At 34.4% G+C, this 27,897-nt stretch overlaps 1 protein-coding gene across 1 annotated transcript in view; it reads right to left on the bottom strand.

The window, feature by feature from the left end:
- Positions 1–27,138, bottom strand: part of Ets98B (DNA-binding protein Ets98B) — a 37,023-nt gene extending 9,885 nt beyond the window's left edge. The window contains exons 1-4 of the mRNA XM_089588767.1: positions 26,814–27,138; positions 15,657–16,162; positions 9,540–10,252; positions 6,154–6,308 (exon numbers count right to left, since the gene is read on the bottom strand). Of these exons, the coding sequence (XP_089444893.1) occupies positions 6,154–6,308; positions 9,540–10,252; positions 15,657–16,162; positions 26,814–26,831 (1,392 nt within the window). The 5' untranslated portion in view covers positions 26,832–27,138. The remainder of the gene's footprint in view (positions 1–6,153; positions 6,309–9,539; positions 10,253–15,656; positions 16,163–26,813) is intronic.
- Positions 27,139–27,897: the final 759 nt, after the last annotated feature.

Raw genomic sequence — 27,897 nt, 5'->3', positions numbered from 1 at the left:
TACAGGAAGTCTCAAATTATGTGACAAATTATCTATTATACAATCTACAAGTTAGTTATGTCACCATTATAACCCCTGACATCCAACGCTATTCGTCTACACCTATTGAAATCATGCAAAGGCTGCTTCAAAATCTTTCAGGTATTCTTACAACAAGAGGTTTGAGTATCCCAGAAAATATCACAAATTTAAATCAAACGAATAATCTCATTAAACAACTGCCTGCAAATCTGGTTACAAAAATAATATTTATAGATTTTTGCCACACGAATGACTACAGGGCACAAATAACCTACTACTTTCAAATTTTCCAAGGTTTTTCAAATCTTGGTAAACGACCTCATTGTCTTATATTTCTCACCAACTATGAAAATACTCCAAGAGCCTACATTGAAGAAATATTAAAGAATCTGTGGACATTAAAATACTTGTTTGCCACCATTGTTGAAGTGAATATTTGGAAAGGCAAAAAAAAAAAAAAAAATTAGTCAGTCCCAAAAAAGGAATACGCGATGTTTGGCTGCATGAATATAATCCTTTTACAAACTCATACGGCCAACGCTTATATTCCAAAAACATAACTTTGTTTTCTGACAAAGCAAAAAATTTGAATCTCTATCCCGTATATTTTTATGCGTTCAAAACTTCATCTTATCTTGGAAATTGGATTGAGTATGATAAGACAGTGACTTATTTTATATTTGAAAAATTGAATTTCACACTAATACCGATTCCTAGAACCAATGTCATGAAAAATTTTATCCAACAACTGGCATCAAACAAAGTTGATTTTTCTGCAAAATCCTACCAAATACGATATTTATTTAGAGCATTTGATGATGTAATGTTCACTCGTTTTATACCTGCATTGGTTAAAGATGTATATTTATACAAATATCCCAGTCATATCGAAACAAAGAACTTTATAGTTTGGTTTTATCAATTTTCTTAGTTCTTATTCCTGTAGCCACGTACGCTTCTTTCGAAAAAGTTATACTGTCTAATCATGCGTTATTTAAAATTATCAAAAATCAGATCGTACTGATGGAAAAAATGCGCACTCTAAAGTGGTTGAAAACTTCATCATACTTTTCTACAAACTTATTATTGTTTTTTTGCATTACTATGGGTTCGATAATTTTTACCCTCAACATCTTTTTCTTTGGATTTGACGTTTCATCATCTGAAATTAAATGTTACAAGGTTGCAGAATTTAAAGATTTGTTAACGACTATTCATCAATTTAATTCGACTTACGATACACTCTATTTTATGCGACTCGATTATAGTAATAAATATGTTATAATAAATAAAACAAAAATACAATTTCCCATTACTGATGAGCAATGCATGGACTTTATGTTTTGCGTAAATATAAACGTATGTAAGAGTTATAGAAAACTGTCCGAGATCTATGCAATGCTGTATAATTCCAGAATGAATGAAGGATATCAATTAAGGTTGGCGAATCCACCGGTAAAGTTCTCAAAATACTACAAATGCTTTCTTATTTCACCATCTTTGCCTTTTGTCGATAAAATAAATTATTACTTGGACAAGTCTTACGGAACGAATTTACAGATGCATTGGGAAAATATGCATGTATTATTTTGGAAAAGAAATTTTTACAGAAGTACCACATCGAAACTCCTGAGCATAACAAGGCTGAGATACGAAGTACGGTATTGTCTTCTATGACTGACAAACGAGAACTAACTTACTCATTTAAAAAGTATTCTGGATTTAATGAAAAACTATTGTATGTCGTTTACTTTGGATATTCTGTCGCTTCTGTAATATTTGTATGGGAAGTGAGCGTAAACGATATGAAAATATAAATTCCATTTGGGTGAGTTACAATTCAGAAATAATTTTGCAGCGTAAACGTAATATTTTGTGTATAATTAATGTCTAGTTTGATTAAACTTTTTGATATGATAAAATCCTATATGTATTGCAAAAATTACGTTATACTTTATTTGACATAAAATAAAATGTAAAATACATGACAATCATATGATATTTTTTTGTGAAACTTAGTGTACTTTAAAAGATTGATCACATGACTAAAACCTTTTGATCGTTATATGATTGGTTGGAATTCATCACTTTGTTAATGTGACAAACGTACAAAAACTAGTAATATTAGACTGCATGTGTATTTAATTGAAATGGAATGAATTTTTAATACGAAAATGGAAGTTTTAGTGATTAATTTGTTTGTTATCATGTAGAAACAGTTATATAAAAGGTTATGTTTGATTCCCAGCAGTATGAAATAAATTTATACATAACGCATAGTTTTTATCATAGAAGTATAAAAGTTTTGAAAAAATTATAACAGGTACTATCACACCTTTTTCCAAAATTAGAATTTTTTCGTATTACAATGCCTTTCCTACAAAAACGATTCATCGAAAATATTAAAAGTGACATTCCTCTCGCATACATTAACAAACAAATCTTTTGTAGTTTCAAAGTATTGTGTTTTTATGAGTTCATGAAAATTCTTGTTTCATGCAAATGGTTTTTGTAGTATTCACCAAAATTGTGCAAAAACACACGTTCTTTGTAAGTATTCAACAAAAACTTAAAGTGCAACAGAATTGTAAAATATTTAATGACCAAATTGACTCCATTGCCTCCCTTATCTTTAGCTCAGGAGGCAATTACACAAGCCCCATTGCTATCCATGAAATTTAACTGGGCTTGAAGCTGTTAAAATAAGATTTCCTTGGATCTCATAGAATCGAACGATAGTTTCAGCTGAGTTGTAATCGAAAAACAGAACGAAATTAATTGCTATGTGTATTTACTTGATGTAAATATGATAATTTTTACTTCTTATTAATAATAAATATTTTTTTGTCATTAAATTAAGTTGTTGGAAAATCATTACAAACATCGCGTTACCTAGAAAACAATTAAATCTTGTTTTAACATTATCTTTTATGTAAAACATGTTGAGAAATATTATTCAAGAAATATATAGGACGTTATTTTAAGGATTTTACTAACATAAAGTTTTTCAACGTATATGCCAAGCCATTATCATGTAGGAGTAAATAGCTATCATCTCCAAGTATAAACTACAGCATGATAGTAAAACAAAAAAAAATAATGATCACGTTTGTTGTTGAAAAACTAATGATTACGTATTCATTCGAGTACACAGATACGTACATACTTTCTCTGAGCGTTAATTAGTAAAAAAGCATAAAAAAATTTATAAGAAATGTAGACAGTTGCATGTAGCCAAATGTATATAGGTCGATAAATCATGGAAATTAGCAAACTACATTTAAAAACTAAAAAACTTAATTGGAAAATATTCTAAAAACTAACGAACACTGTAAAAATTCTTTTGGACCAAATTTGTGAAGGAAAAAAATGACAATGTATCTTGTTACAGGAAAAAGTTTGAGCAAGCATTAATTTGGTATTAAGGAGGTTCGGGAGTAATAATAAAATGCAAAGATCACAATAATATAGAGTTTTCTTGATAGTCTACAATACTAAGAATTTGTATAAATTTTTTCAATATTTTTAACAGGTCATTTTTAAAAGAATTATACACACAAAAATCATGTGATTAATATAGGCTCTTGTGAAAGTGAACCTCTTTGTCTCACTTAAATGGACAAAACTTTTTGAAAAACGCAAAGGTATTGAAAAAAATCTACCTACGAGTTAATTATTGTTTAATTATTCGGTGAGCAAAATTTAGAGGCATGTTATAGTGCATTTTAAACAATGCAAACGTTAAATGTAAGGAAAATATTGAGTTTCTTAGGTGCCAGAGGGGGTTCGCGGTAAAGGGGGCCAAGATGCGCGGGCAGAGGGGACTCCCCTTTCCTCGTCCCTTTGAATGACACTCCCGAACCTTCTTAACTAAAATGTGTTAAAATTAAGCCTTAATTAGTACGTATCTAACGGAAAAATTTAATTTACTTAAACTTATGTTCAACGGAAACAAAAACTATTGAAATATGTTGGAACATTTATCATGGATTACGACACATTTTTGTATAATATTAAATTGTCTACAGTATTTCAATGATTTATTTTTCAGAATATTGTAAGCCATTTGAAAGATTTCTTATAATAATAACACTAAGTGTACTAGCAGTTCAGAAAATTCGATACATTACCAATTTAATATCAGTCCAAGTGTCAATAAACAATACTTCTGTTTTAGTAAGATAATATTTTTTGTCATTGACCTAATGATATAAGGAAAACATTTGTTGCAGAACCAGCTGCGGTTTTTCAAACTAAGTAACGAAAATTCTTACGAAGATTTTCCTGTAAAAATTTATCTGAGTAAATAATATTCCACATAACACACAATCATGTTATGTTCGTTTTTATAAACCACCAACTAAAGTCTGAAAGTCACTTTTCGTTAGCATTACTAAACAAGTTATTATTAAATTTGGAATATAGGAATTGTAAGTATAATAGTAACGTTATATTAAATACTAGAAAAATACTTTTGATTTAGAAACGTAGTTGAATTGTACGTAGTAAACGAGTAATTGAATTGTATTAAATAAAAACCAAACAAAATTACATGAAAAATACAAACTAAGAAATCTATTTTCAACTTAGAACAGTAATTAACAGACAGTTCGGGCACTGTAAGAAAAAAAAGTACTATTCAATATTTGACCAACAAATGAACAGAAAAAAAACGATAAACGTCACCGCAAGGAGAACGAGGAAATCATCATTGTCCTCTCAGCGGGCATTGGGCGTTTGCAATTATGCGGTGAAAAATGCCCGCGGACAGTCAGATGGCACAGGAAACAAAACCACGTCCCGTAAAAGGGGAAAAGCCGTCATTTAGGTTTATCCGCCCTCCTGAATGTCATCTTGGCCGGAAATTTTTTTTTATTCTTCACTTCGAAAGGCAAAACACAATGAAAGCGGACTACACGTCTAAGCCGTTGTATCTAATCGCTCCACGTAATGCACCTACCACTTACGCAAAATCGCCGACCATTAATAAGCACAGAGAGGCAGCGCACGTGCGGACTTAGAAAATTACTCCTGAGCTACAGAGAAGGTGGTGGATTATTTTTTCATTTTGTTTCGTTCCAGCGCAGAGGCGAGGGCCATTGGGTTGGTCTGTCATAGGTATCATTTTGCAGATGGTGGTTGTGCAAAGACAGGGCACGACAATGATAGAGAGCGGGAACTTCACCTCTCTCTCTTCTCTTTCTGGTCCAACAATCTCTTAACTTAAGTCCCGCGTGAGAAACCTATTAATTTTGTTTTTGGGGCTAATGGCTTTTTGCAACGAGATTGGGAACGATTGGATGTTGTACGTTCAGGTAAGTGTTTGTTCTTGTAGTCTTGCTTGTCAACCGTCATCACTTTACTATAAATATTGTATTTGTGGTATTAAATTAGCATACAAAGTAAGAACTCGAGCTTATTTACAGTATTGGATTTACTTAATGTTGTTACTCTTCTACTTAATTTAAAATTAGGTCAGCTTTAGTTAACAGAATTGACTTTAAACAAAGATTTGTGGGTCACCCAAGGAAGCAAAAATCAAGATACAGTTTTTGTATGTGCGCGTAGAATCTGGTTTGGTGTTTTACTTAACACCATTTTAACAAGGCCATTTAATTTTGAGAAAACTGTAGTTTCAACTCTTGTCAAATTTCTATACCAGAAGATCGTATGATACAAAATTTTTTATATGGTATTTCATACGAAATGTAAAATCAAACAAAGTACTTATTACCGGTAATATATTTTTTCAAGCAAGAGGACGATTAGTTTATTTTATCTACAGTTAGCTCAAGAACTACTAAAATCTACTTTTGCTAGATTTTTAACTAATGTTGTTGACTCAAGTCTTACACCTATATTTTGATGCTAACGTTATTGTGGGCTTGTTTATATCGTTGTTTTAAAACTATTGCAAATGACCAAAATCATCAATCAAGTGGATGAACTACTACAATACCAATACCGTTAAGTAGGTCATTTATGCACCAATTATTTTACTTGTAGTATTCTATTATGTATAATTTAGGATATAACTATCAAGAATACTTATTCACCACAGTTCATAATTTTGTTGAATATCTAACATAAGTGTCTCACTATCACTAGAAATAATTTTTTACTTAAACATACCTGAGGAGCTCTTTGGCAGAAGTCCTCTTCCGTAAACGAAGCTAAAGTGGCTCCGTTAACGTTAAAACTTTCCAGTGGGAGGGATGGCAGTTGCAATTGTCGTTTTGCCCACTGTACCCAGGCTGCAACGTCTGCCACGCTCCAACGGCAGGGTTCTGCAACACAAATCAAAAAAAGGTGTGATAGAATTGAACCGTTGTTCACTCAACTATCTGCTTGTTCTATGTTATTTTCTAATGAAGATACTGGTCATATATTGATTTTCTCAACAGTTATGAAAGAAGAATGTTACAAAGTGTCAAAAGCATAAATATGCTGATGAAAAAAGCAGTCTAACCTAAAAAAAATGTCCAAGTGCTAGGACTGGTTTTTGTCGAACAACTACTGGTACCGTTTACCTCAATATAAAGTGTTATCATGATTATGCTTGCAAAAGCAGATAAGCCGAGTGCCATAGACTATGTTGATACAAATCAGTCAGTATCAGGACTTTCATTATTAAAAAATAACAGTTTCGATACGAAATTAGTTTGAAACTATCCCAAGCATTTATAAACAGGGCTTACAAAAAATGGAAAACTATTATTTAAAGTAGAACTATACATCTATAATTGACTTAATAAATAGGATAAAAGGTCTATGTTCAAGTTAGTTCTCTCAAATTTAATGGATCATACTCGAAATTCTAATTAATTTAAGTAATTAATGTAATTTTCAACGTTAACCCTCTTATTTAAGCAATAAGCTTTTTATTCTTTGATGGTCTTTTTAGCCATTGTTATACAAAAACTTGTTTTTATTTGTTACGAAGTCGTTTTTTAAAATATTTATGTCAATTACGATGATAATTTATTTTTTAAGGTCGCTAAAAATTTTTAAAACAATCGACCAAAATTGTTGAAACACTTTAAATAGTGAGTAACCGAATATGTTTTAAAAAATCACAATACTCTTTCTATACCTCAATGTACCAAAAAAAAAAACTAACCAAAAGTTAAGAAATCATTTCAATACGATCAAACGTTTTATTCTGAGCGTACTAATGAAACAAAGTGATGACAATTATATTCTTTTTCTTATCAAAGTTAGTTGGAAGTATTATTTTCTATGGGTCAATTTCATACCTGATTCAAAGATACGGAAGAAACGTGACGAGGAACCATCGAAAAATAATCTTGCTTGGAAATTAATTAAGCATTACGCTTTGTCTCGCAGTATTTCTCTATTTCTCTGTCTTTCTCTCTTTTGACTTCATCACTAGCCTATACGATATATATAGTGTACTCCAAGTTCAACTTTTCATTTTTTAAGTTTCTTTGGGAAAAACTACACATACGGGAGAATGAAATCGTCGCAAAGTGATCTAATAAAGAGATCATGTAAATTTTGACTTGTTAAAAAATAGAGAAACACAAAGCAGTGAACAAGTTCAAACATGAATGTATTCAATATTTACGACTGTTTATCAAAACAGCTTATAGTCGAAAGAATAAAGCAAGATAATGATGCATTGACTACAATACTCGGTCGAACAGAAATCGTGTACCATTTGTACATTATAATCTCGATACTTGCAATAAACAACTTTCTACCCTGTCACAGACAGGCATAGGGATAAAGAAATTAAGTGAAATTCGCATTTCACCCAAAGAATCGTCGACTCAACACGGGCGTACCGTAGTTAGAAAAAAAGTGTTTCATAACGGGATATCAAAGAACACGCAATCAAAAAAAAATCTCCAGGCGCCTTTCTCTCATATAGCTGTGGATCATCGAGTTGCGCACAACAATCCAAAAGACGTCAGAGCCAGCCGAATATGAGAGTAAGCCGTACAAGCACGGAAACGTCGTTTGGATAAAACTGAAAGGACTGTGAGTATTTATGTGGACACGCAAGGAAGGTGAATAAGTGAGAGCCAAAAAATTCGCGCAACCTTGATGGATGAAAGTGAGCAAGAGTCCAAAGTTCTTTTCCATTAAAACCGAATTTTACAAGTGGGACGACGAATGGATGAATGTACAGTGGAGAGCTGGACAGCTATACACTAAATATTTTGGTTTTGATAGTATAAGAGATGGTATGTATAAGTATGAAAAAAAAATGAGAGGAGGAAGAAAGGGATACCTAAGCTTATTTGCTCATTTGGAGAAACCAAAAACAGAAAAACCGAGAATAGAGCAAGTCTCATAGCCAGCGGCAAGGTAGTTTTAGGTTTCACGTAGCCGATTTTTTTTATATCGTTACATTTACTCTGGACGTGTTTTGTGTTTTACATGGTTCTTTTGGAGAGGCGAGACCGAAGAGGCACGGAAATTGTAAGGAAATACCTAGTGCTTCGTCATACATTGCAGACGAGATTTCAATGTTTTTTTGTTGTTTTACAAGATGGATAACAGTTCTTCATCCACGTTCACTCTTATTATTTCATAAGAATAGGAGCTGTTAAGGCATGAGATCTATTAGTCAAAACTTCTTTCTATGATCTATTTTTTGAATGTGAGATTCTATGGTCGAATTAGAAATAGTTATATTGATTAATTTTCATAGAAGCATTTCATTCGATTTTCTTAGTTCAAGGTAGATTATGTTAATGTAAATTACACATTTAGAAAAGTCGATAGTATTCCAGATAATTGAATAAAAATCAGTTCTAGTACTGTTTATCTTCATACGTGTAATGGCTAACTGGTTCTATTCTTTTGAAAAGGAATTTTATTTTATTACTCAGTCCATAACCGACATTATGAATAAAAGTAAAATTAGTAAAATTGAAATCATTTATGTTATAAGAGAAAAATAAATGAATAACGAAAATAGCAGCAAAAGAAGTGCAGCAAACGACTGTCTAGATCCACTTGAATAATGTATTCAAAATACTATGTGTTATTGTGGTTATCTCGGGAGAAATGAATACTATCCAGACGAGTCGTGAATTATCATTAAATTTTCTCGGAATAAAAAAACAATTTTTACAAATAATCTTCCCACAGATATGGTCAGTATTCCTGTCGTTAATATTCCTGATTGATTTTCAGTGCATGTACACTTCTTTACAACATAAGCAAAATAATCTTAATACATTTGACTATTAATAACTGTTTTCTAAATATAAAGAACCAATATACTTGATTAAAAGTAACGAGATATTGTACTGTCAAGACATTGACCTTATGAAAACTATTTCTCCACAGTGATAAGATAAACAGAATTCAAAACAATAAAAGTACTTGCCAAACAAATAAACAGCCAAGAAAAAGGTGCTTGCCCGAAAAAACTGCTGTAAATGATATAATATGTAATACTTACCCAAATATTAATGAAAAGAAAAGAAAAATAATGTAACGACCAAAAATATTTTAATGACAAATAATAGTATTTCACTTACCAGGGTGTATACCTAGTGCGACGCAAGTATTATCGAAGTCCTTCTGCAGCTGCTGAATAGCAAGGCTGAGGACAGGTTCGATCTGCTCTCTAGCCAACTCACCGACGCACTCGCCACTCTCGACCATGTCCTCGACGAAGCCCGTGCCAACCACGCCTAAATCGAGAGGCCTGAGGTTGTATTTGCGCTGAAAACTTGTGTCCCTCAGCACTTCTCGCAGCAGCTGGTGATCACCACTGGTGATTCTCTTTGCAGCATCGGCATCGTCATCCAGTTGCGTTCTTGGTTCCTTATATTTGTCGATCTTAATAATTGGTATCGTAAACTTGGAATCGCTTCTACCCACTGTACTTTTGGCGGAACAGATAGCTGCTGCGGCTGCTGCAACTGTACTGGGTGTAGAGTTATGTGATCGGAAAAGGAGTTCTCGCAGAGACGACTTTTCGTAGTCAAGGGATGGTGGAGTTGGCGAAGAGGCGAGTGAGGATGAAGAACAAGTTGACGCTGACGAGGAGACCGAAGAGCGCAAATATCGGCTCTCTCCCTTATTCTTGAAGAGGATCTCTTTGAGCAAGGGATTCGATTCCTCCTTTTTTAAAGCAAAGAAATCGGCGTCGAGGTTATTGTAGATATCTTCCTCTGTTCGAGGTGGTGTGCAAGGTACTGTGCAGTCCGTCGAGTCCTCTTTGTAGCCCAAGCTTTCCGCAAGAAGTCTGAAATTTCGGAAATAAGATATGTTAGAGTTGTTGGTACTTATTGATGACATTGATTTTAGATCCTAGTTTTCTATATAGTTCTTACGTTGAAGCTTGATTGATTTAGAAAACAGTATAAAACTGAGATGCATAAGCCACCCAATAAAATGTTATACTTTAAGAAAAAACTAAAGAGAAATTTCTGGGACTTTAATCCTACTATTACTGATTATTTACTTGTAGCTTTAAACAATCAATTTCAATTAAACAACAATTTGACCATTTGAGCTGTCATTTTTCATGTTTGTTAGTCATTTAGTATCCATATGTTAAATAATTTCTACGATTTTTTACATACAGATGTTTTAATATCACTGTGTACAAGTCATGAAAGGAAGTAAATAGGAAAAAACAACTGTATCGTCATAACCAACAGGAAAATAGACAGTTGCCGGACTTTTAAATGAGCTGTTTGCAAGTAGATCTCCTTTAGTTTGCTGCAGAGTAATTTCTATAATTCTTTTTTTCTCAGTATTCAGATTTTGCTACACAGTTTTATTTAGAAAATTCAAAATACTTGAAAGATGTAAAAAACATAATTATCCGCACAAAAAAGAGTCTTGCTAATAACAAGATTAGAAATAATTTATAGCTTATTTTTATAAAGAATTAAAGTAGTCTAACAATTTAATGAGACAACCGTAACTTTTTTTGCATCATGCTTTTACGTAAAATTGATGTGTGGTTGAGCCAACTGAGACAAGTGTTTCTTGTCTCGTGTCTAGCATTTTTTATTTTTTCTGTTATTAATAGCAGTGAAACGGCTATCAAGTGGCCTATTACATCTAAGAGACATTCTTTTAACTTGATAATACTAAAAATCTTTTTTATTCCTTTTTGTTAGTTTTTTGACTTTGAATAGGTTCAATTGACTACATATACATAACCTATATTTTGTATCAATTGTACAGTTAATAGAAATTTATAGATATTACAAGGCTAAAGATGTTAATAATTGTGTTAAGTATTTAATCCACGATATTTTTAATCACTTATCGTGTTCTAAGATATGTGTAACTAAATTATCGAATATTTATCGTCGTTGTCGTAAAAGTGCAACATGTCTGTCTTTACTTGAAAAATTGTCCAAGCAGCAGCCCCAACGCATAACGCAACATTTTTTACCTAATACACCAGTATCTTGATCTTTTTTAACTAGCTTTTAACTACTAATGACTATTTACCTACGTAACATTAATGGTAAACCTACTTTATGTCAGACCTTTTAATTCTGTTTCGTTGACCTAGCCACAGATGACTTAAAGTCCCTTTTTAGAACGAAGTTCTTTATGTCGCGTTACTTGGGGGGCTGGAATTTTAAAACCGACAGATTTTTTTTTTTGAAACGAAAGTGGTTTACTTTTCCTCTCAAGTTTCCCCCCCTTACCCCGTCCCCCTCACCGACTATTCTCTATACACTTCCCCTCTCCCCACTATATATGTATATCCGCCAACCGTGCCGTGTTACTCTTCTGCACACCTTTGCCCACCATTCTCCCTCACACTCCCAATTTTATTTTCTCACAATAATTTTTATTTCACTTTCAATTTTTTTCTTTTACAATTCTAAAAAAAAAAAAAAAAAAAAAAAACATTTTCCAATAAAGAGTTTTGAATCCTCTACTCTCCTGCATGTGAGTCCAGTACCTTACCCACTCTGCTACGAGCGCTGCCGTCTATAGAAACTCAATTTCTTGTACTTATGGTGTGGTTCGTAACTATAACATTCCATTTTTACATGCATTCACTGATAATACATTCGATTCATGATAAATTATATTTGTATTTGTTTTCTAAATACTTGATAAAAAAAAAAAAAAAAAAAAAAAAAAAAAAATGTGGAATAGAGTTGAAGAATGTATCAATGGTTTTTAAAGGCGCTTATTTCGAATTCGACAAACAAATTATGTTACATTATCACATAATTATATAAATAAAGTAATTCAAAGTAAATCAATTATAAATGAATTATGTAAGATCATTATATAAATATAATTCGAGTTTCATATCATTTTAATGGTTTTTAAGGGTACTTATTTTGAATTTGATAAACAAATAATGGCACAATGTCATTGAGTAATTATATGAAAATAAAATAAAAATTGCATTAATAAGCTATAAAATCGCAAAAAAATAAGTGGAAAAAAAAATTTAAAAAAAAATTAATGAAATGAAATATGAAAATAAAATGAAATAAAATTACAAAAGACATGAATAAATACAACGGAATAAAAAAAAATAAAATAAAAAAGGGAATGAAAAAAAAAGATTAAATATGAAAATAAAAAAAGGAATTAAATAAAGGAAATACAAAAAAAAAAAAAATGTATTAAAATGAAATATCAAAAAAAAATAAAACAAGAAATAAAAAAAAAAAATTAAAACAAGAAACAAAAAAAAAATAATACAAGAAATTAAAAACAAAACCAGGGGGTATAAATGGGTCATGGGACCCACGGTAAGAACGAAGTTCTTTAAACATGACATGAGTATAAAAACACAATTTCTCAGGTAACAAGGGGGTCGCCAGACCCGTAGAAAGAACGAAGCTCTATAAACGTTAGTACTGCATTCATGTAGTTCACTAAACAAAAACTTAAAAAACGAATTAAAGAAAAAAATTAAAAAAATAGTTCAGTACTTACGATGGTTAAACTTCGTGAGTACTGTATTTATGCACGCCGTTCTCACGAAGTTCAACCATCGTGAGTACTGAACTATTTTTTTAATTTTTTTCTTTAATTCGTTTTTTAAGTTTTTGTTTAGTGAACTACATGAATGCAGTACTAACGTTTATAGAGCTTCGTTCTTTCTACGGGTCTGGCGACCCCCTTGTTACCTGAGAAATTGTGTTTTTATACTCATGTCATGTTTAAAGAACTTCGTTCTTACCGTGGGTCCCATGACCCATTTATACCCCCTGGTTTTGTTTTTAATTTCTTGTATTATTTTTTTTTGTTTCTTGTTTTAATTTTTTTTTTTTTATTTCTTGTTTTATTTTTTTTTGATATTTCATTTTAATACATTTTTTTTTTTTTTTTGTATTTCCTTTATTTAATTCCTTTTTTTATTTTCATATTTAATCTTTTTTTTTCATTCCCTTTTTTATTTTATTTTTTTTTATTCCGTTGTATTTATTCATGTCTTTTGTAATTTTATTTCATTTTATTTTCATATTTCATTTCATTAATTTTTTTTAAAATTTTTTTTTCCACTTATTTTTTTGCGATTTTATAGCTTATTAATGCAATTTTTATTTTATTTTCATATAATTACTCAATGACATTGTGCCATTATTTGTTTATCAAATTCAAAATAAGTACCCTTAAAAACCATTAAAATGATATGAAACTCGTTTTTTAAATTCTAAGCCCACTGATCATCTTATAAACTGCTTATAAAACAGACATTTTCTCTATTATTGATGGGCTTGATAAACGATTACAGAATCTTAGCTTAATTTCAGAAGTATTAGAATAAATAGACGAAAGGGTGTTAGGAATTGAGAATGCACCATGGCAAAAGAGTAATTCTTTAAATGAACTATCTTCTAAGGTCACAGAAATACTAAAACGAGTCTTCTATCTTGTTATTTATAGAGTTTTTGAGCATTTAGTGACTGTGTATGATAAACGATAATGGATAATGTAGAAATTTAACACATAGCTAAGATTAAGATACTGGATAAAATCTCAGTGGTACAACTGTACCTTACATTTTAAAATAGGTAGCAGTACATCCAAACAAGATGTACTGTTAGACATTTTTAGATCTTTCCTCTCAGTTAGGAATAATGTTATATCCAATAAAAACAAAAGACACAGAGAAGCATTTAGTTCAGCTTATTGATCATTATTTAGCTCATCCAAACATTAAATAGAAGATTAAATCCTTTTATGAAATTCCTACTTTAATAGATGTTGAATATTCTTTTTATTCAAGATTATCTAACTAGTCTAAATTCTCTTCTTCTGTTTTGTCCCCTTCTCTTTCTGTACTTTTTTCTTAATCTTTTCTGCTCAAGGTTATTTTTCTGATATTTGAAAACCTTTTATTTTCCTATTTGACAATCTGGTGATCGTCAATGAGCCACCAATGATCAATCCATTATTATTTTGAGTGCTTTACCAAAATTAATAGATCTTATTAGTGTGTGTCGCTCGTATCACACAAAGCTCTAATTCTTAAACTACGATAACAAGGTATTAATACTAGTTTAGTTCCTTAAGATTCACACCTTGGTCCATAATTATTTTTATCTTTATTGATGACTTATCAGCAATCTACTCTTGTCTTTGTAGATGACATTAAAATACTTGTTAGAATCAGATTGATAGCTGATATATTAATTCTTGAATCGGATTTCATTAAAGATTTATTTTAGGCTTTATCAATTGGACTCTCTTTCCCTAGGTATCAGAACATACATAATTCTCCGTGTCTATAGGTGTCAGAATATACTTGATTCGAGTTTCTGATCTACAAGGTCTATAACTAAATATTTCTCTAAGTCAATTCCAGGAAATAGGGTGTCTAGTTATCAAAGTTCTGTAAATTCTAGGTTCTAGTTTTTAAGGTCGATAAAAACATATTTTCTGTAGAACCACTCCGGAAAGTAAGGTGTTGGTATGAAAATACTTATGATCTTATAAAAAAAAAAAATTATAACCACCTGATTCAAAATTATTGAAGTGTTTGTCTAGTTAGTACTGTACTTATACCAACGAAAATTTTCCTGATCGTTAACCTGATTTATGGGATGATTTATACGGATGCATTCGCTACTTATACTTAACTATACCTAGTATATAAACATAAAAGAAAAAAATTTAGTGATTGAATTGATCAACAAAAGTGTTTCATATCAAACGTGTTTCGAACTGTAAAAAAATTTTTTATGCGTCTTTTAAAATAGTCAGTACACGTTTTGTATTTGCAAAATCGATACAATCCACTTTTTGTTACAGAAATCAATAGTAAAGTCTATTAATTAAAAATGAGATGTCATGACTAAATGTATTCCTGTTACAACAAAGAGTTTTTCAATGTGTTACACTTCATAAAAAAGCTAAGAAAAAAATCACAGTTATTAGCACAAACACAAACATACAAATAAAAATGTAACGATAACGATAAAGCAACGATAAATGTTAAATAAAGTGCAAGATAATGTCTCAGGGTCAATCTCTTCAAATAATGTACTTTAATATTTAGAAAACTAAATACGTAGAGATATTATCATACAAAAATTAGCTTGAAGAAAACATGCAAGAACAATAATTGTTACAAGGAAAAAGAAATAGTAAAACATTAGATTATGAACACAGAGTTGATTATATTCAATAATTAGGTTTTAACTCACCTAGACTCGTATAGTATGGTAAGCAAATCTAAGCTCTTTTCTCGCTTGACCTGCTGTTTGCTCATGGTAGAGGTCGCAGGTTCAGGACTGGTAGGATAAAGCTGAGCACTCTGCGGACTTTGAGGTACGTAATACGGGCTCGTTGGATACGCTGGCGATGCATCACGCGAGTAGTTAGGCGATAGTTCACCACTAGATATACAGGGATATGAAGGACTGGAATAGGCTGTGCAGCTGGGAGATACTGCTCGTGGTGAGTGAATCTCCTGCTTAATTTGTGGCACTTTAAGGCTATTGTCCAGTCCACCACAGCCTGGATGCAGGTAGTGGGCGCTGGAGGGTACCATTGTTGTTGTTTGGTTGTTGTTTTCTGTTGCTGTTGTCATTGTTGTAGAAGTTGCATTGTGGCTAAGATAGTCATCAGCCAGTAAGGATAGGTCGAACTGGAAGGCACTATAATCAAAAGACGACGAGTAGTCTGTGCCCGTTGGCACCGTTTGCGGCATCTGTAACAGAAAAGATGAGGCTACATAAAATATTTGCTATTGAGAAGTAATTGTTATAGAATAACATTGATTTTTATTCATACAAGTATATTGATGTGAAAAAAAGGTTAAAGAAACGAACAGAAATGTAGAGGTCATATAACAAACTCTACCTGGAAATAGTGGAAATTAATAAAATAAGTAATTTTACAACTTTTTTTATCATCACATGCATTCAAAACATGTCATTTGTTTACTATCCATAAATATTTTACAAAAGAACAATGTAGTGGTGCACAAATCTTGTTTCTGTTGTATTGACGTAGTACTGAGTGATCATTGTAGGAAGAAAAAAAATAGTATCTCGATTGAAAAGCTGAATAACGACAAAAGCAGTTTTCTAAGAGTTGATGTAGTTACTTTTTTTGAATACGTACAGCCTTAACAAATCTTAGTAATCTTAATAGGAAAGGGCAGTCTAATTGCTTTCATCAGTCAATAAAAACCGTAGGCTTGATACATTCAGGAAGACTATCAAGTGAGAAAGGATTTAAATATATGTTCTATTAAAAACTTTGAAACTTAGAATCCCATTCTCATTCAAAGTTAAGTACATGTACACGAACGACACATTATTTGATTTTCATGCTGGAGAACTGCAAAATCAGAACTACTGAGGAGAACGCAATACTGATAATAAATTGACCAAAAGCATAGAAATCGTGAACGAAGATAACAACAATATGTTTACCCAAACAAAGCTTGCAAAACCACACACCTCACGTTTTCAAAGAACAGTCACCCATGACATTCTGATGTTTGCAGCCCATGGGTGTAAAAAATTAACATAGCTGTTGCACTTCAATGGCATATCAGGTGGAAAAGATCAAAAGGGACGCGCAAGATTTTCAGCCGTGCAGGTACCATCACCGAGTTTCCCACAGTCTTTAACTGATGCCCGCTCAAACAGGCTTTCCCTCTCCCCACACGAGAGATACCATCGCACCAACATCGCTCATACTAGCCATTTCTCACTCTCTGACTTTAAAATATAAACAATCGAACTGACGTTTAACGGTCCAGACGAAATATAGAAAATAAGTACAATACACGTACCTACGCACGGGAGAAGAGAGTTAGTGTATCGAAAGCCAGGAGACGTGGAAAGGAGTCACGTCAGTTGAGAACTGATAGAGCGCCGTTAAATACATCGAAGCAGTGGCTCGTCCTCGTTAAAGTTACACCACTTGCAATGTATGCGTCTAGCAGTTTAATGTAGTGCGATAGTATATAAAAGATGCCTGCATCTCTTACACGTATGATGCACGTGTGAAAAACTGCTGTCCAATCCACTGTGCCGAACCATACTTACCTATACACGAACAGTCGGCTGGTTGGTTAGCCAGTCGTCTATCGCGGCCGTGAAACATTGCTCAAGATAGAAGTTGAGATTCGATGACCTGGCGTACCCGCGCACTTTGGGTAGATGGATAGATCGAAGGATATATAGGCCCGGAGAGAGAGAGAGAGAGAGAAAAAGAGGTTGTAGTATAAGATATCCAAAGAGAGTCGTTTTTTTTAGTCTTGCCTCTTTGTCCCGATCACAGCGATTGTATTGTTTTTATTGCTGTCCACTTCACTATATATGGTCCAAGTGAGGGTTATAAATTTTTCGACAAAGGCGTTTGATCAAGGTTTTCATACCGTATGGGTTAGCTGATCGTAGAGTTCTAATTTATTCGAAAGGTGATAGCGTGCGAGAAAATCACAGGGGTGCAGGGGATCCTGATAAAGTTGTAAGTACATGGGTGCTCGTGTTTCGATAATTCCAACCTTGGTCAGGCTAGTCTGAGATTTTGATGCTTCTTACAACTCGTATGTAGTGTACTCCTTGGGGGTTTAAAGTGGTAGTATTGTTACGCAAAAGAAACAATAAATCTTATTTCACGTAATCATGAAATTGCGTAAGAATCAAGTAGTGTACTGAGACAAAAACTAGAAGACTTGCGTACTCGTGGCAAAGGTAAACAACGGAGGTGGCATACATCGCGTGCACGAATTCATGCTACACATACACAGGCTGAATAATAGTGCGGAGAAACACTTTCCCCGATCTGCGCAAACCATCTTGTACGTAGTAAGCCCATCACTGTCTCAGGGTCGTTTCGACTAGGCTCAACTCTTTACTCTGCCTTCTCCTCCTCTCCCTTTCTCTCTCGGGCCATTTATCTCGGGCGAATGTTTATTGCTCGCGAGCTTGGGCACGCGCATCAGTCTGTTACGCTTTGTGAGGCCATTATCCCCTCGCGGGAGGATCGAGAGCGAGCCTATGGATGCAGTTGTATCGTTTGCAACACAGAGGATAAGGGTGGATGTACCTATACTCTTTTTTTATCGCTCTCTCTTTCTCTCGTTCTGACATCTTGACGTAATGCCTCGTAAAGGTTGGAGTTTGCCGTACCATCATGCTCGACGAGGGGATGGAAAAAAATCGAGGATGTGCAAACGAAAGTGACGAACGTCACGTTGTGGATGGATTACGAGGTTTCATTGTAGGCACATGTAATGTTTGTAAAAGAAGATTGGCTACGAGGAGGTTTTCCAACGCTGCAGAGCTGACAAATTGTTAAAAATTTAAGAATTCTTTATTTGACATGCTCTTAATCGTACGATTACTGTTTGGATGTTTCATTTGTATAAGTATAAAAGTTCACAATGAAATAACTTGTACACGACAGTTAACGACAACAAGAAAATAAGATTTGTAGATCAAAAATCTGTGATGAACAATGACGTACCCAAATAATCTGATCAATAAACTAAAACTTTCTATATGTTATCGTGGAACCTTCAGCATTATGGTAACACCCTAATGGTCGGTAGTGTCACAATTGTTACAACGCGCATAAACTTCAACAAGGGCTTAAAAATGGATCGATGAGAATGAGTAAGTATAATAATATTGAGAAAAGCAAATACAAAACAGCATGACTGATGTTAAGAATAATAAATACGGTGTACTAGGAAATCCAAACACATGTCATGAGAAAATAAAATGAAAATTAGATTAGGTATTTGGACGATGAATTAAAAGAAAGGAAAAACAAAGTTTCGTTAGTAGATACATAAGCACCATATCTTGTTAGTTTAGGACGAACAGTTGTTAAAATTATTTAATTGCTAAACATACAATATACTTTATTATCCTGGTTTTTAATGACTATAAAATAAATGTGATATCTGATCATAAAATATTGAGTAGGAAAGAATCTCTACTAACTGTAACTTTCATTAATTAGTACTGTTATTATTGTTATTACCACACTGTGTCGAAAGTCGGTACTTTTCTGTGCAAGGTTAGTAAAAAAAACTGTACATTTCACAGGACAAAAAGAAGAAAGCTTTAGAACAATAGTTATTGCATTTGGCTTTTGCCTCTAGGGTTAATCGCATGTATTCTGAACAAGCTAGTATTTTAGAAATTTTTGTAATTTAAAGCGTTAATTGTATCTTACAGACAAAAATGTTGGATACAAAAAAGTTTTATTTTTTAAAGTCCTAGGAGTTTTACATTAACTCTGCAACCTTAAATGTAAAACGAGTGAGTTAGATAAGGGAAAAAGGTAATTTTTCGATTTTTCAGATTATTTTGCGATTTAGAGCACCAATTTCATATCATGACTAAGTATGTTCAATACAAAAAACATGTATTTTGAAAAGATTTACAACCCTTACATTTAATTTTATAATCCAAAATATAAAACAAACAAGTTAGATAGAAAAAAATTATATTTTTGCAATTTTCGAGTCCTTTTTAGCTCACAGAACGTTTGGGTTACAAAGTACAAATTTCAAGACTTACGAAATCTGAAACAATCTGAAACGTTTGGTATATAAATTATGAGAATACACTTACAGACTATGTCGTTCAGTGTAAAAGGCCAAAAACTTATTCCAAAGTCTTAGAAAATCTATTTTTTCAAGATCAGATCATCATCTTATTAGTAGAAGAAAGTGCATAACGAGCCCAATAACCACCCCTTGAAACTTAATGTAATAATGTAATATAGCAGCGTACTTCAACAGAAAAACCTCCTCTTACGGAAGTATCGCCAGTAAACTCCATCCCACTATGTACGGCAAATACTAGCTGCCCTAAAATATACACAGATGCACGCGTTCTTATTCTCCTTTCTTTGGACACACGTTGACGTCATCAGTGGTAAAAGCGACGATTAATAGTACAGAGCACTCACAAGAGTGGCCCTTTCCCTTTTGCTACATGTACCTATATATACGAGCTTCCTTGTGAGTATCCGTCGCTCGTGCGAAATTGTTACACTCGTTGGATCCCACATGGGATACCATCATTTTTTTCTTGGTTTTCTCTTTTGCATATGTATGTACTTTTCTAGAATTTCCTAAAAAAATGTCTTTTCATACGTAGAAGCTCGTAATTACAATTATTATCAAAACTATATATATAACTTTTCCAGTGTTTAGTCAAGTGTATTTTATGGTCTAGCTAACGATTCAGTTTTAAGTAATAGTCTTGTGATTTTCTGTACCTAATTGCTTGACAACACATTCTCAGATTTTTTGGGCACTTTGACAAGAAAAGCAACCACAATCTTGGATGTCCCAAAATTTTTCGATCACATGTTCATAAGTCCCTTTAACTGGGTTTTGTCTTCACCCCAAGCTAGTACTTTGGTTTAATCTTAGATGATACTATCACTGTGATAGCTAGCATTCAGTGTGATCAAATGCTCCCTATGCCATGTATCCCTAAGCAACTGTGATACTTGGACGAATGGTACAATACTTACACACAGCTGTTGAAATAACGAAGAAAATGTGCTCTAAGGGAAATCATTAACTTGAGTTTTTACAAACCCAAACAATATTGGTAATTTATGATCGTAGAGTATTGACTTTTTTCAAAAAAATAACAAAGTTAAGAAAATTTACTTGTATTTCTTGAAGCCATTTAAAATAAAAGAGTTGTCATCAATACATCATAAATAAGTTGTGATGAAGCAAAAAGTTGTTGTGGTGATAAAGCGGGAAACGTATCATTGGCACCGCATTGTATAGTGGAATGCTTAGGAAAAGAGATATATATTTGCATCTGGCAATTTTAAATGTGCTTCGTTTGCTGCTATTATTAATGCACGGACAGCGAAACGTTTATTTTCTCTTCACACAGTATAGATACGAATTAACTCCCGATTGTTTGCTGTTTTGAAATCAAATAAAAGATGGTCCTAAAATAGAACTCCACCATCCCAACAAACTCACTCTCAGACGGCATTTTCATGCCCCGAGACGATTATGGTTCAATTGTCACGTATCGCTTCTACAGATTGTCTTTTTGAAAGAGATTCTTATTTTAATTAGCATAATTTTTTTTCCACACTCACACGCTACTACAATTATCATTTAACTCATGTATACAAATGAAAAGATAGCACGCATACTTCAAAAGAATTGCACCATACGTTTTGGAACTTCAAAAAAATTTGTGATAATTGGTGTCTTTATGGTATCAAAATAACGGCTGGGTCACCGATTACCAAGTTCATCGTGAATTATTTCGCCAGCCTACGCACATATATGTACGCGAGCTTCCGATTCGTGTGAGAGGACAAATTAAGCTTGCAGCAGCAATTAACACAATTTTTCAATTCATCATTTGTAAAAAAAATACTACTCTTTGGGCAACCCAGTTTTCCCATGAACCTCCATCATTTTCTCTTGAAACCCTATCAGCACACTAATTTAAAAATAAACCTGATTACGGTTCACTGCTCAATGCATCAAGGCACACCCAATCATCGATACAACTAATTCAACTGACGTATCCAGAATCGCATCGTTCTCCAATAGGCCAACGGTCGCATGCTAATTGCGAAATGTTTGTCACCAGTGAACCTTTGTTGAAAAATGTCATTCCACCCACCCACACGGCTTAAAAGACCGTGGTCCAGCACACACGTACAAACATCCCAAGCCGAGCGCTTGCTCTGGTTCTTGTGATCTGGTGGAAAAAAATTAAGGTTCAAGGACTGAGACGGGAAGAGAGGGAGGTGGGAGAGCACGTATGGTATTCCCTGCGGGGTGCGAAGGGCGGAGTGGGGCGATACACGGCCGAGAAAGTGACAAAGAGATACCGCGCAACGCGCTCTCGCGTTTTCTAATCGCGCCCGGAATGACGTCACTGCAGATTGCGGAGCAGAGGCAAGATCCTTTCTAATACCGATCCTGAAACGCCAGCCTTTGTTGTGCATACATACGCACGGATCTATACTATGGGATGGGCGACTCGAGCTATTTTCGTTATAATTATTGTTTTTATTAATTTTCATTTCTCATCATTACAGTTTCGATGGGCAGAAGTCGAAAATTTAAGGGTTGTGTGTATGAATGTTGTAGGGATTTGAGTGAAACTATTGTTTGGTGTGAATTAACACAGATCTTTTTCAAATGATTATCTTGGTTTGGATAAACTTAAGAATTTGTTCAAAAGATTTCAATTTTTTAATGTTATTTGCCGTGGAAATAGGGAATTAAAATGGGCTTAAAAATATTTATTATTTATGACTTTAAATCCTGGACTTCAATGTGAATTTTGAACAACAATCACCAGAACTTTTCTATTGCATAAGAGTTATGTTCACCCTTAGGCGTTTATTAGAGATTTATCAGTGTACAGAACGATTAAACTGAAATTTCCCAAAAGGTTAAGTATTCAAAACTTTTATGAAGTTGGGAAAATTCACATTGAGATTTAACTCATAATAATCAATAAAAACGTTTGTTATCACAAAATTTACATTTATTACGTCATCTTTAAGAAATTTTACTTTCAAATTAATAAAAAAGTTTTTATAAAAATGCATGCTGTCTGGTATTATAAGCCAATTTAAGTATTATGAAAAGTAGGCATTGAATTTTAATTATTAAGAAAGTTAATTGTTTAAATAATTGACAAATAAAGTATTCTCTAAAAATAAAATACTCTATTTGTTCTGGATATTTTTTTAACACTAATTGCTAAAAAATGGTAAATAACAACTTTTGTGGCTTGAGTAGGTGCACTATAATTTTCAAAAATTATACAAGTAATTCTAACGAGTATCAAAATTTTTTTTTTAAATATTCTGGATATTTTTTTCTTTTCAATTACTAACTTTTGTAGAATTTAATGCATTACATTGCTAGAAACAATTTTTTCTCTTTAAATGCTGTACCGTATATATTAAAAAAAAAAAAAAAGTTTCCAGAACCTACTGATAATGTGTTATATTTTTAGAAAGAATTTGTAACGTAAAGTATTTTAAAAAGTTACGATTATTGACTAGTTATCATGTGGTTAAAGTTTAAATAAAATAAATAAAAATCAGTACGAAATGTCAAACTACGAAGTGAATTCATAATTCAGAATAAATGGTACGTAATTTACAACCAAAAAAAAATTTAGATTTACAAGTAGCAACACAAATTTTGTCTCTTGTCTATATCACATACACAATAACTCTATTGAAGCACCATTATCTATTTTATTTATTCAATAGCTTTAATAATATTCCAAAAATGTTCCACACCTGAACCCCAATTTGAAAAATCAACAGTGTCAAAACTACAAGCTCAAATCGTATTTTACGAATGATCGTATTTCTTCAAAAAAGTTTCTTTTATCTCTGAACCCGTCACTCGATCGCTTGTGCGTTATCTTTTTGCTTTTTGAGTCAACATTCTTATTTATAGATAATTTTTTTTTGCCAAACACGAGTGGGTACTCGACCTAATCTTGGATTGAATAAGGTCATGCCTGACAATTTTAGATGGCTCGCGGTCACCCGTACTAACCAAGCATACGTTCTTTCGCAACTGTTTTCTATTTTTTCCGTAACAAATCATATAGGAAAAGTATCACTTAACGCAGGGACATTTATGTTAATGTCTCAGTTTATCTTACAAATATTCTTTTTTCTATTTTAGCTAAATTCAAGCGAGAAATACGTATATTACTGGTTAAGAAAATTTTCAGCACACGCTGCCTAACGTTGTTTATAATTAAAAAATAAGAAATCTACAACAAAATCTTAAAAGCCATTTATATTAAATTCTTCAAGCGTATTTTCTCAATTTTGTGACACTAAATTTTTGAACTGTTTCACGTAAGAAAACCGATTTTCTCAAACTTCGGTCTTTCCTTAAATCATTCCCAAACGCCCACGTACCAAAATCGAATCTAAATAATCCACAGCCACAACCGCCACAGCTACCACACACATGCACATGCAGGGGGTCATGCAAGTCACACCTGGCAAGTCTCGGATTTGTTATTTCTTTTCCTCCGTCTCATTTTTTGGCGATCGCCCTGTGCCGATACCCTCGCAGCTGTCCAACACCGCGTGGACCGACTCCGCAGAATTTCATTCGTGCACGTACACACGCGCTCGCAAAACGTGAGAAAACAAGAGCGGATCCCGAGGCGTTGATATTACGTGTACGGACACACGAGCAACAAATTTTCGCGCGGACTTATCTCGGCCCCGCTGTTGCGCGCGCGCTTTATCTGCCCGACGGAGCTGTCAGTGGGAGATTACGAGTTTGTTTTCGACTGCGTTTTTGACCTTTTTTCCAAAGAACGAGACTCGAAGGAGAAGAAAAAGAGCCGGAGATGAAAGTGAAAATTGCGAAACTAACAGAGGCGACCAAAAAAATTCTTTTTTTTCCTTCGTTCATACAGAATCAATTAAGTATAGAGTATTTATTAACGATAAGGGACCTACAACATGTGCCATAATGTGACTAAACTCACGCATGAGCTACAGTCTCACAAATAAATAACAGCAGTAAGTGTACAAATTTTTCTCAGCTTAAACTAAATAAAATAAAATATTTACAACACAAATGAAGAAGAAAAAAAAGCAATCTACGAGATTCGTTGTTCAAAAACGCATCGTAAGGCAATTTGTGTTGAATGGGCAATAAATTTTCACGGATGATTTTTTTAATTGCCCTACAGTACAGGCTTGCGCTCCAAAAGCATAATCACATCAGCTGCGGAGCAGTACAGTTATTCACCAGTTGTCCCCAATACTTTCAGGAGAGCAGTTTTACATGAAACAGTAGGTGTCAAACTCTGTGGTTTACGTGTAAGTATACGCTCTTCCTGTGAACTTGAACTACAGATTCGCTCGCAAATAGAGAGCCATGGCAAGGTCGTTCTCAGCAACACGATGGTGATGCATAGAAAGGAAAAAAAAAAAAAAAATTCGAAGTGTGCCTTGGGGCAACGCTTGTCTCCGTTCCCCAACGATAAATTCGATAAATAATAATTAGCACATATCCGCGCTCGGGTGCGCTGGCAAATGATTAATACATGTGACGGAGGCGGCAGAGTGCGCGATTAGAGATTCAGATCGGATCGTCGCCTCGGACACCCCTTCATTTTTTTTTTTTTCCTCTTCCTCTCCCTCTTTTTTTCCAGTTCAAGGCATTTTTCGTGCAGAGAATCGCGTGCCGCGAGACGGTAAATTACAAGGATGCAAATCGCGGAGGATTAGAACAACCTAGACGCCCGCCGCCGTTGTGTCTTTTCGTTATCTCTCCAGCGGAGGATTGGATCTCGAGCCTTTTTTTTTTTTTTTCCTCATCCTTTGACATCATCGGACGGACTTTGTGCGGGCATTCCAATCGAATTCGCGGTGCACTCTGCGTAATTTATTGGCTTTGTAAACATAGACGGAGAAAATCACGGAGCAGCGCAGGTGTGAGAGAAAAATCGTACGCGTTGCACAATTAAATCTAGATAATGAGCCGAGATACGGCGGGGCTTAATTTCGTTTTTCATTCGAACGGTCGCTGGAGTTATCATTACGAGATGTTATCGGGGGGTACACTGTAGGTTTGTATATCGTGGGTATATATATGCGTATACCCGATAGCGGTGGAAATCGGTTCTATTTATACTGCATGGTGTAATCGATTGGGATTTGACGAATTGCGATCTTTTTCTTTTTTTTTTTCATGAGCTAGAAGTTGAACATGTTAACTATGGGTAATACTATAGCGAGTAGCTGAAAGTAATAGTCGATAGGCGAACTGATCAGTAAATTAATCTACTTATTGGAATGAGTAGAGATATGAAATAACAGACTTTACGTTCGAAGCTTTTATTTATCGACAAAAAATAGGTGTCTTTCTACAACAACTAAAAAACGCAATGTTAGGAGTATTTTCCTTTAGTAAATTTTGTTAGCGAGATAAGATAAGTGCTAATAGCTAATTCAATAAAGATTTGAAGAAACTTGTGATCCAAATGAATTCTGTCTCTTTCGGTAACTTATGATACCACCTGAATTTTCACGTACTTTGTACGTGAGTTTCTAAAAAAATAAGTGAAGTTTATACGAGATAACATTGTACAGTCATTAGGTCGTAAGAAGAAAAAATTATTGTATTAATACCTCACGTCTCTGATTTTTAATGAAATAAGGTAGAGCTGACAAATTTAGTCATCTTTGGACCCCCTTCCCTGCTCGTCAATCTTATGGGAACAGTGGAACATACTTTTATTTATTTATTAATTTTTTCTTTAATTGTAATTAAAAACCCGAAAACTGTGTCGGGAAATAAAAAAAAGAAATTCAGTTCTTACCTTGCTCGCCAAACTCATGCTCGTCTCCGGCGGCGCTACTTTCACAATCACCTCGTGCGCATCAACGCAACTTCATGGACCGAGAAAAAAAGAAGCTGCACCAGCAGCACCACTGCACAAAAAAAAAAATTCAACCACGAACTGAGCAAGTGTCACACTTTTCCATCGATTGAGCTGGCCCTCACGACACACGCAGTCACCCACTATTTCGCAATCGCAAAGACGCGCGCGCGTGCAAAAACCCGGTTTTAGGGGGTTGCCGGACAACTTTACAGTACAGCGCGCGCACCGTTACTCAAGACGACGGCATCGGACTACGATTCGACCGAAGCTTGCAACCACAGCGCCGATAGTCGTGAGCCACGTGCCCATCGTGTCATCAGCGGCAGCATCAGCAGTTATACGGAGCGCACCTCTTCCAGTCCGTGCATTCACTCGCACGTAACGTGGCGCACGCACCACCGTATGGGCACAGCGAGCGCAAGACTGTGTCACCGAGAGAGGACGGGGGATAGGGCCACGCGGGGTACTTATAAACGTCAGCCTGGCTCGCTCTTCCGACTTGTTCTGAGCGGGCAAAATATCTGAGACCGGCGAGTGCTCATCCTCCGGCGAGATTCTTTTGCCACCACCACCGCGGCCACCTTCACCACCACCTCCAGTCCCGGACGGGCAGCTCTCCTTTGCCTCCTCCTTCTCCTTCGCCGTCGGCTCTTCGCCGCCTTTCGCTCGCGCTACATAAGTACTCCCGCGCGTGTAATTGTGTACGTGCGATCGAGATTCGAGAAAGAGAGAGGAGGCTTCCCGCAATGGGTTTCGCTGGTACTTAATAACCTGGGGGGGGGGTATGTGTATATACGGCGTGGCATGCCAACCGAGTGTCTTAGTGCTACGTTATCCTCGGCATCGCGCGCGCGCTTGAGGTGCAGGGCCAAGATGTTTTCTCCTTCTCCCTTCTCTGCTGTGGATCGTATACGGGCAGCCCTTTGACGCCTGGTGGACCTCTCGTAGGTCTTGGTTTGGTACGGGGGAGATAAGCAGCGAGGGTTCCTTTCGCTCCTGATGCGAGGGGGCTTGGTGATTT

This window comes from Copidosoma floridanum, unplaced genomic scaffold (assembly GCF_036245765.1).
Source record: "Copidosoma floridanum isolate Cflo_tuat_1 unplaced genomic scaffold, Cflo_Japanese_pri ptg000007l, whole genome shotgun sequence".
Taxonomy (NCBI): Eukaryota; Metazoa; Arthropoda; class Insecta; order Hymenoptera; family Encyrtidae; genus Copidosoma; species Copidosoma floridanum.
This window is presented reverse-complemented; position numbering and strand designations above follow the sequence as displayed.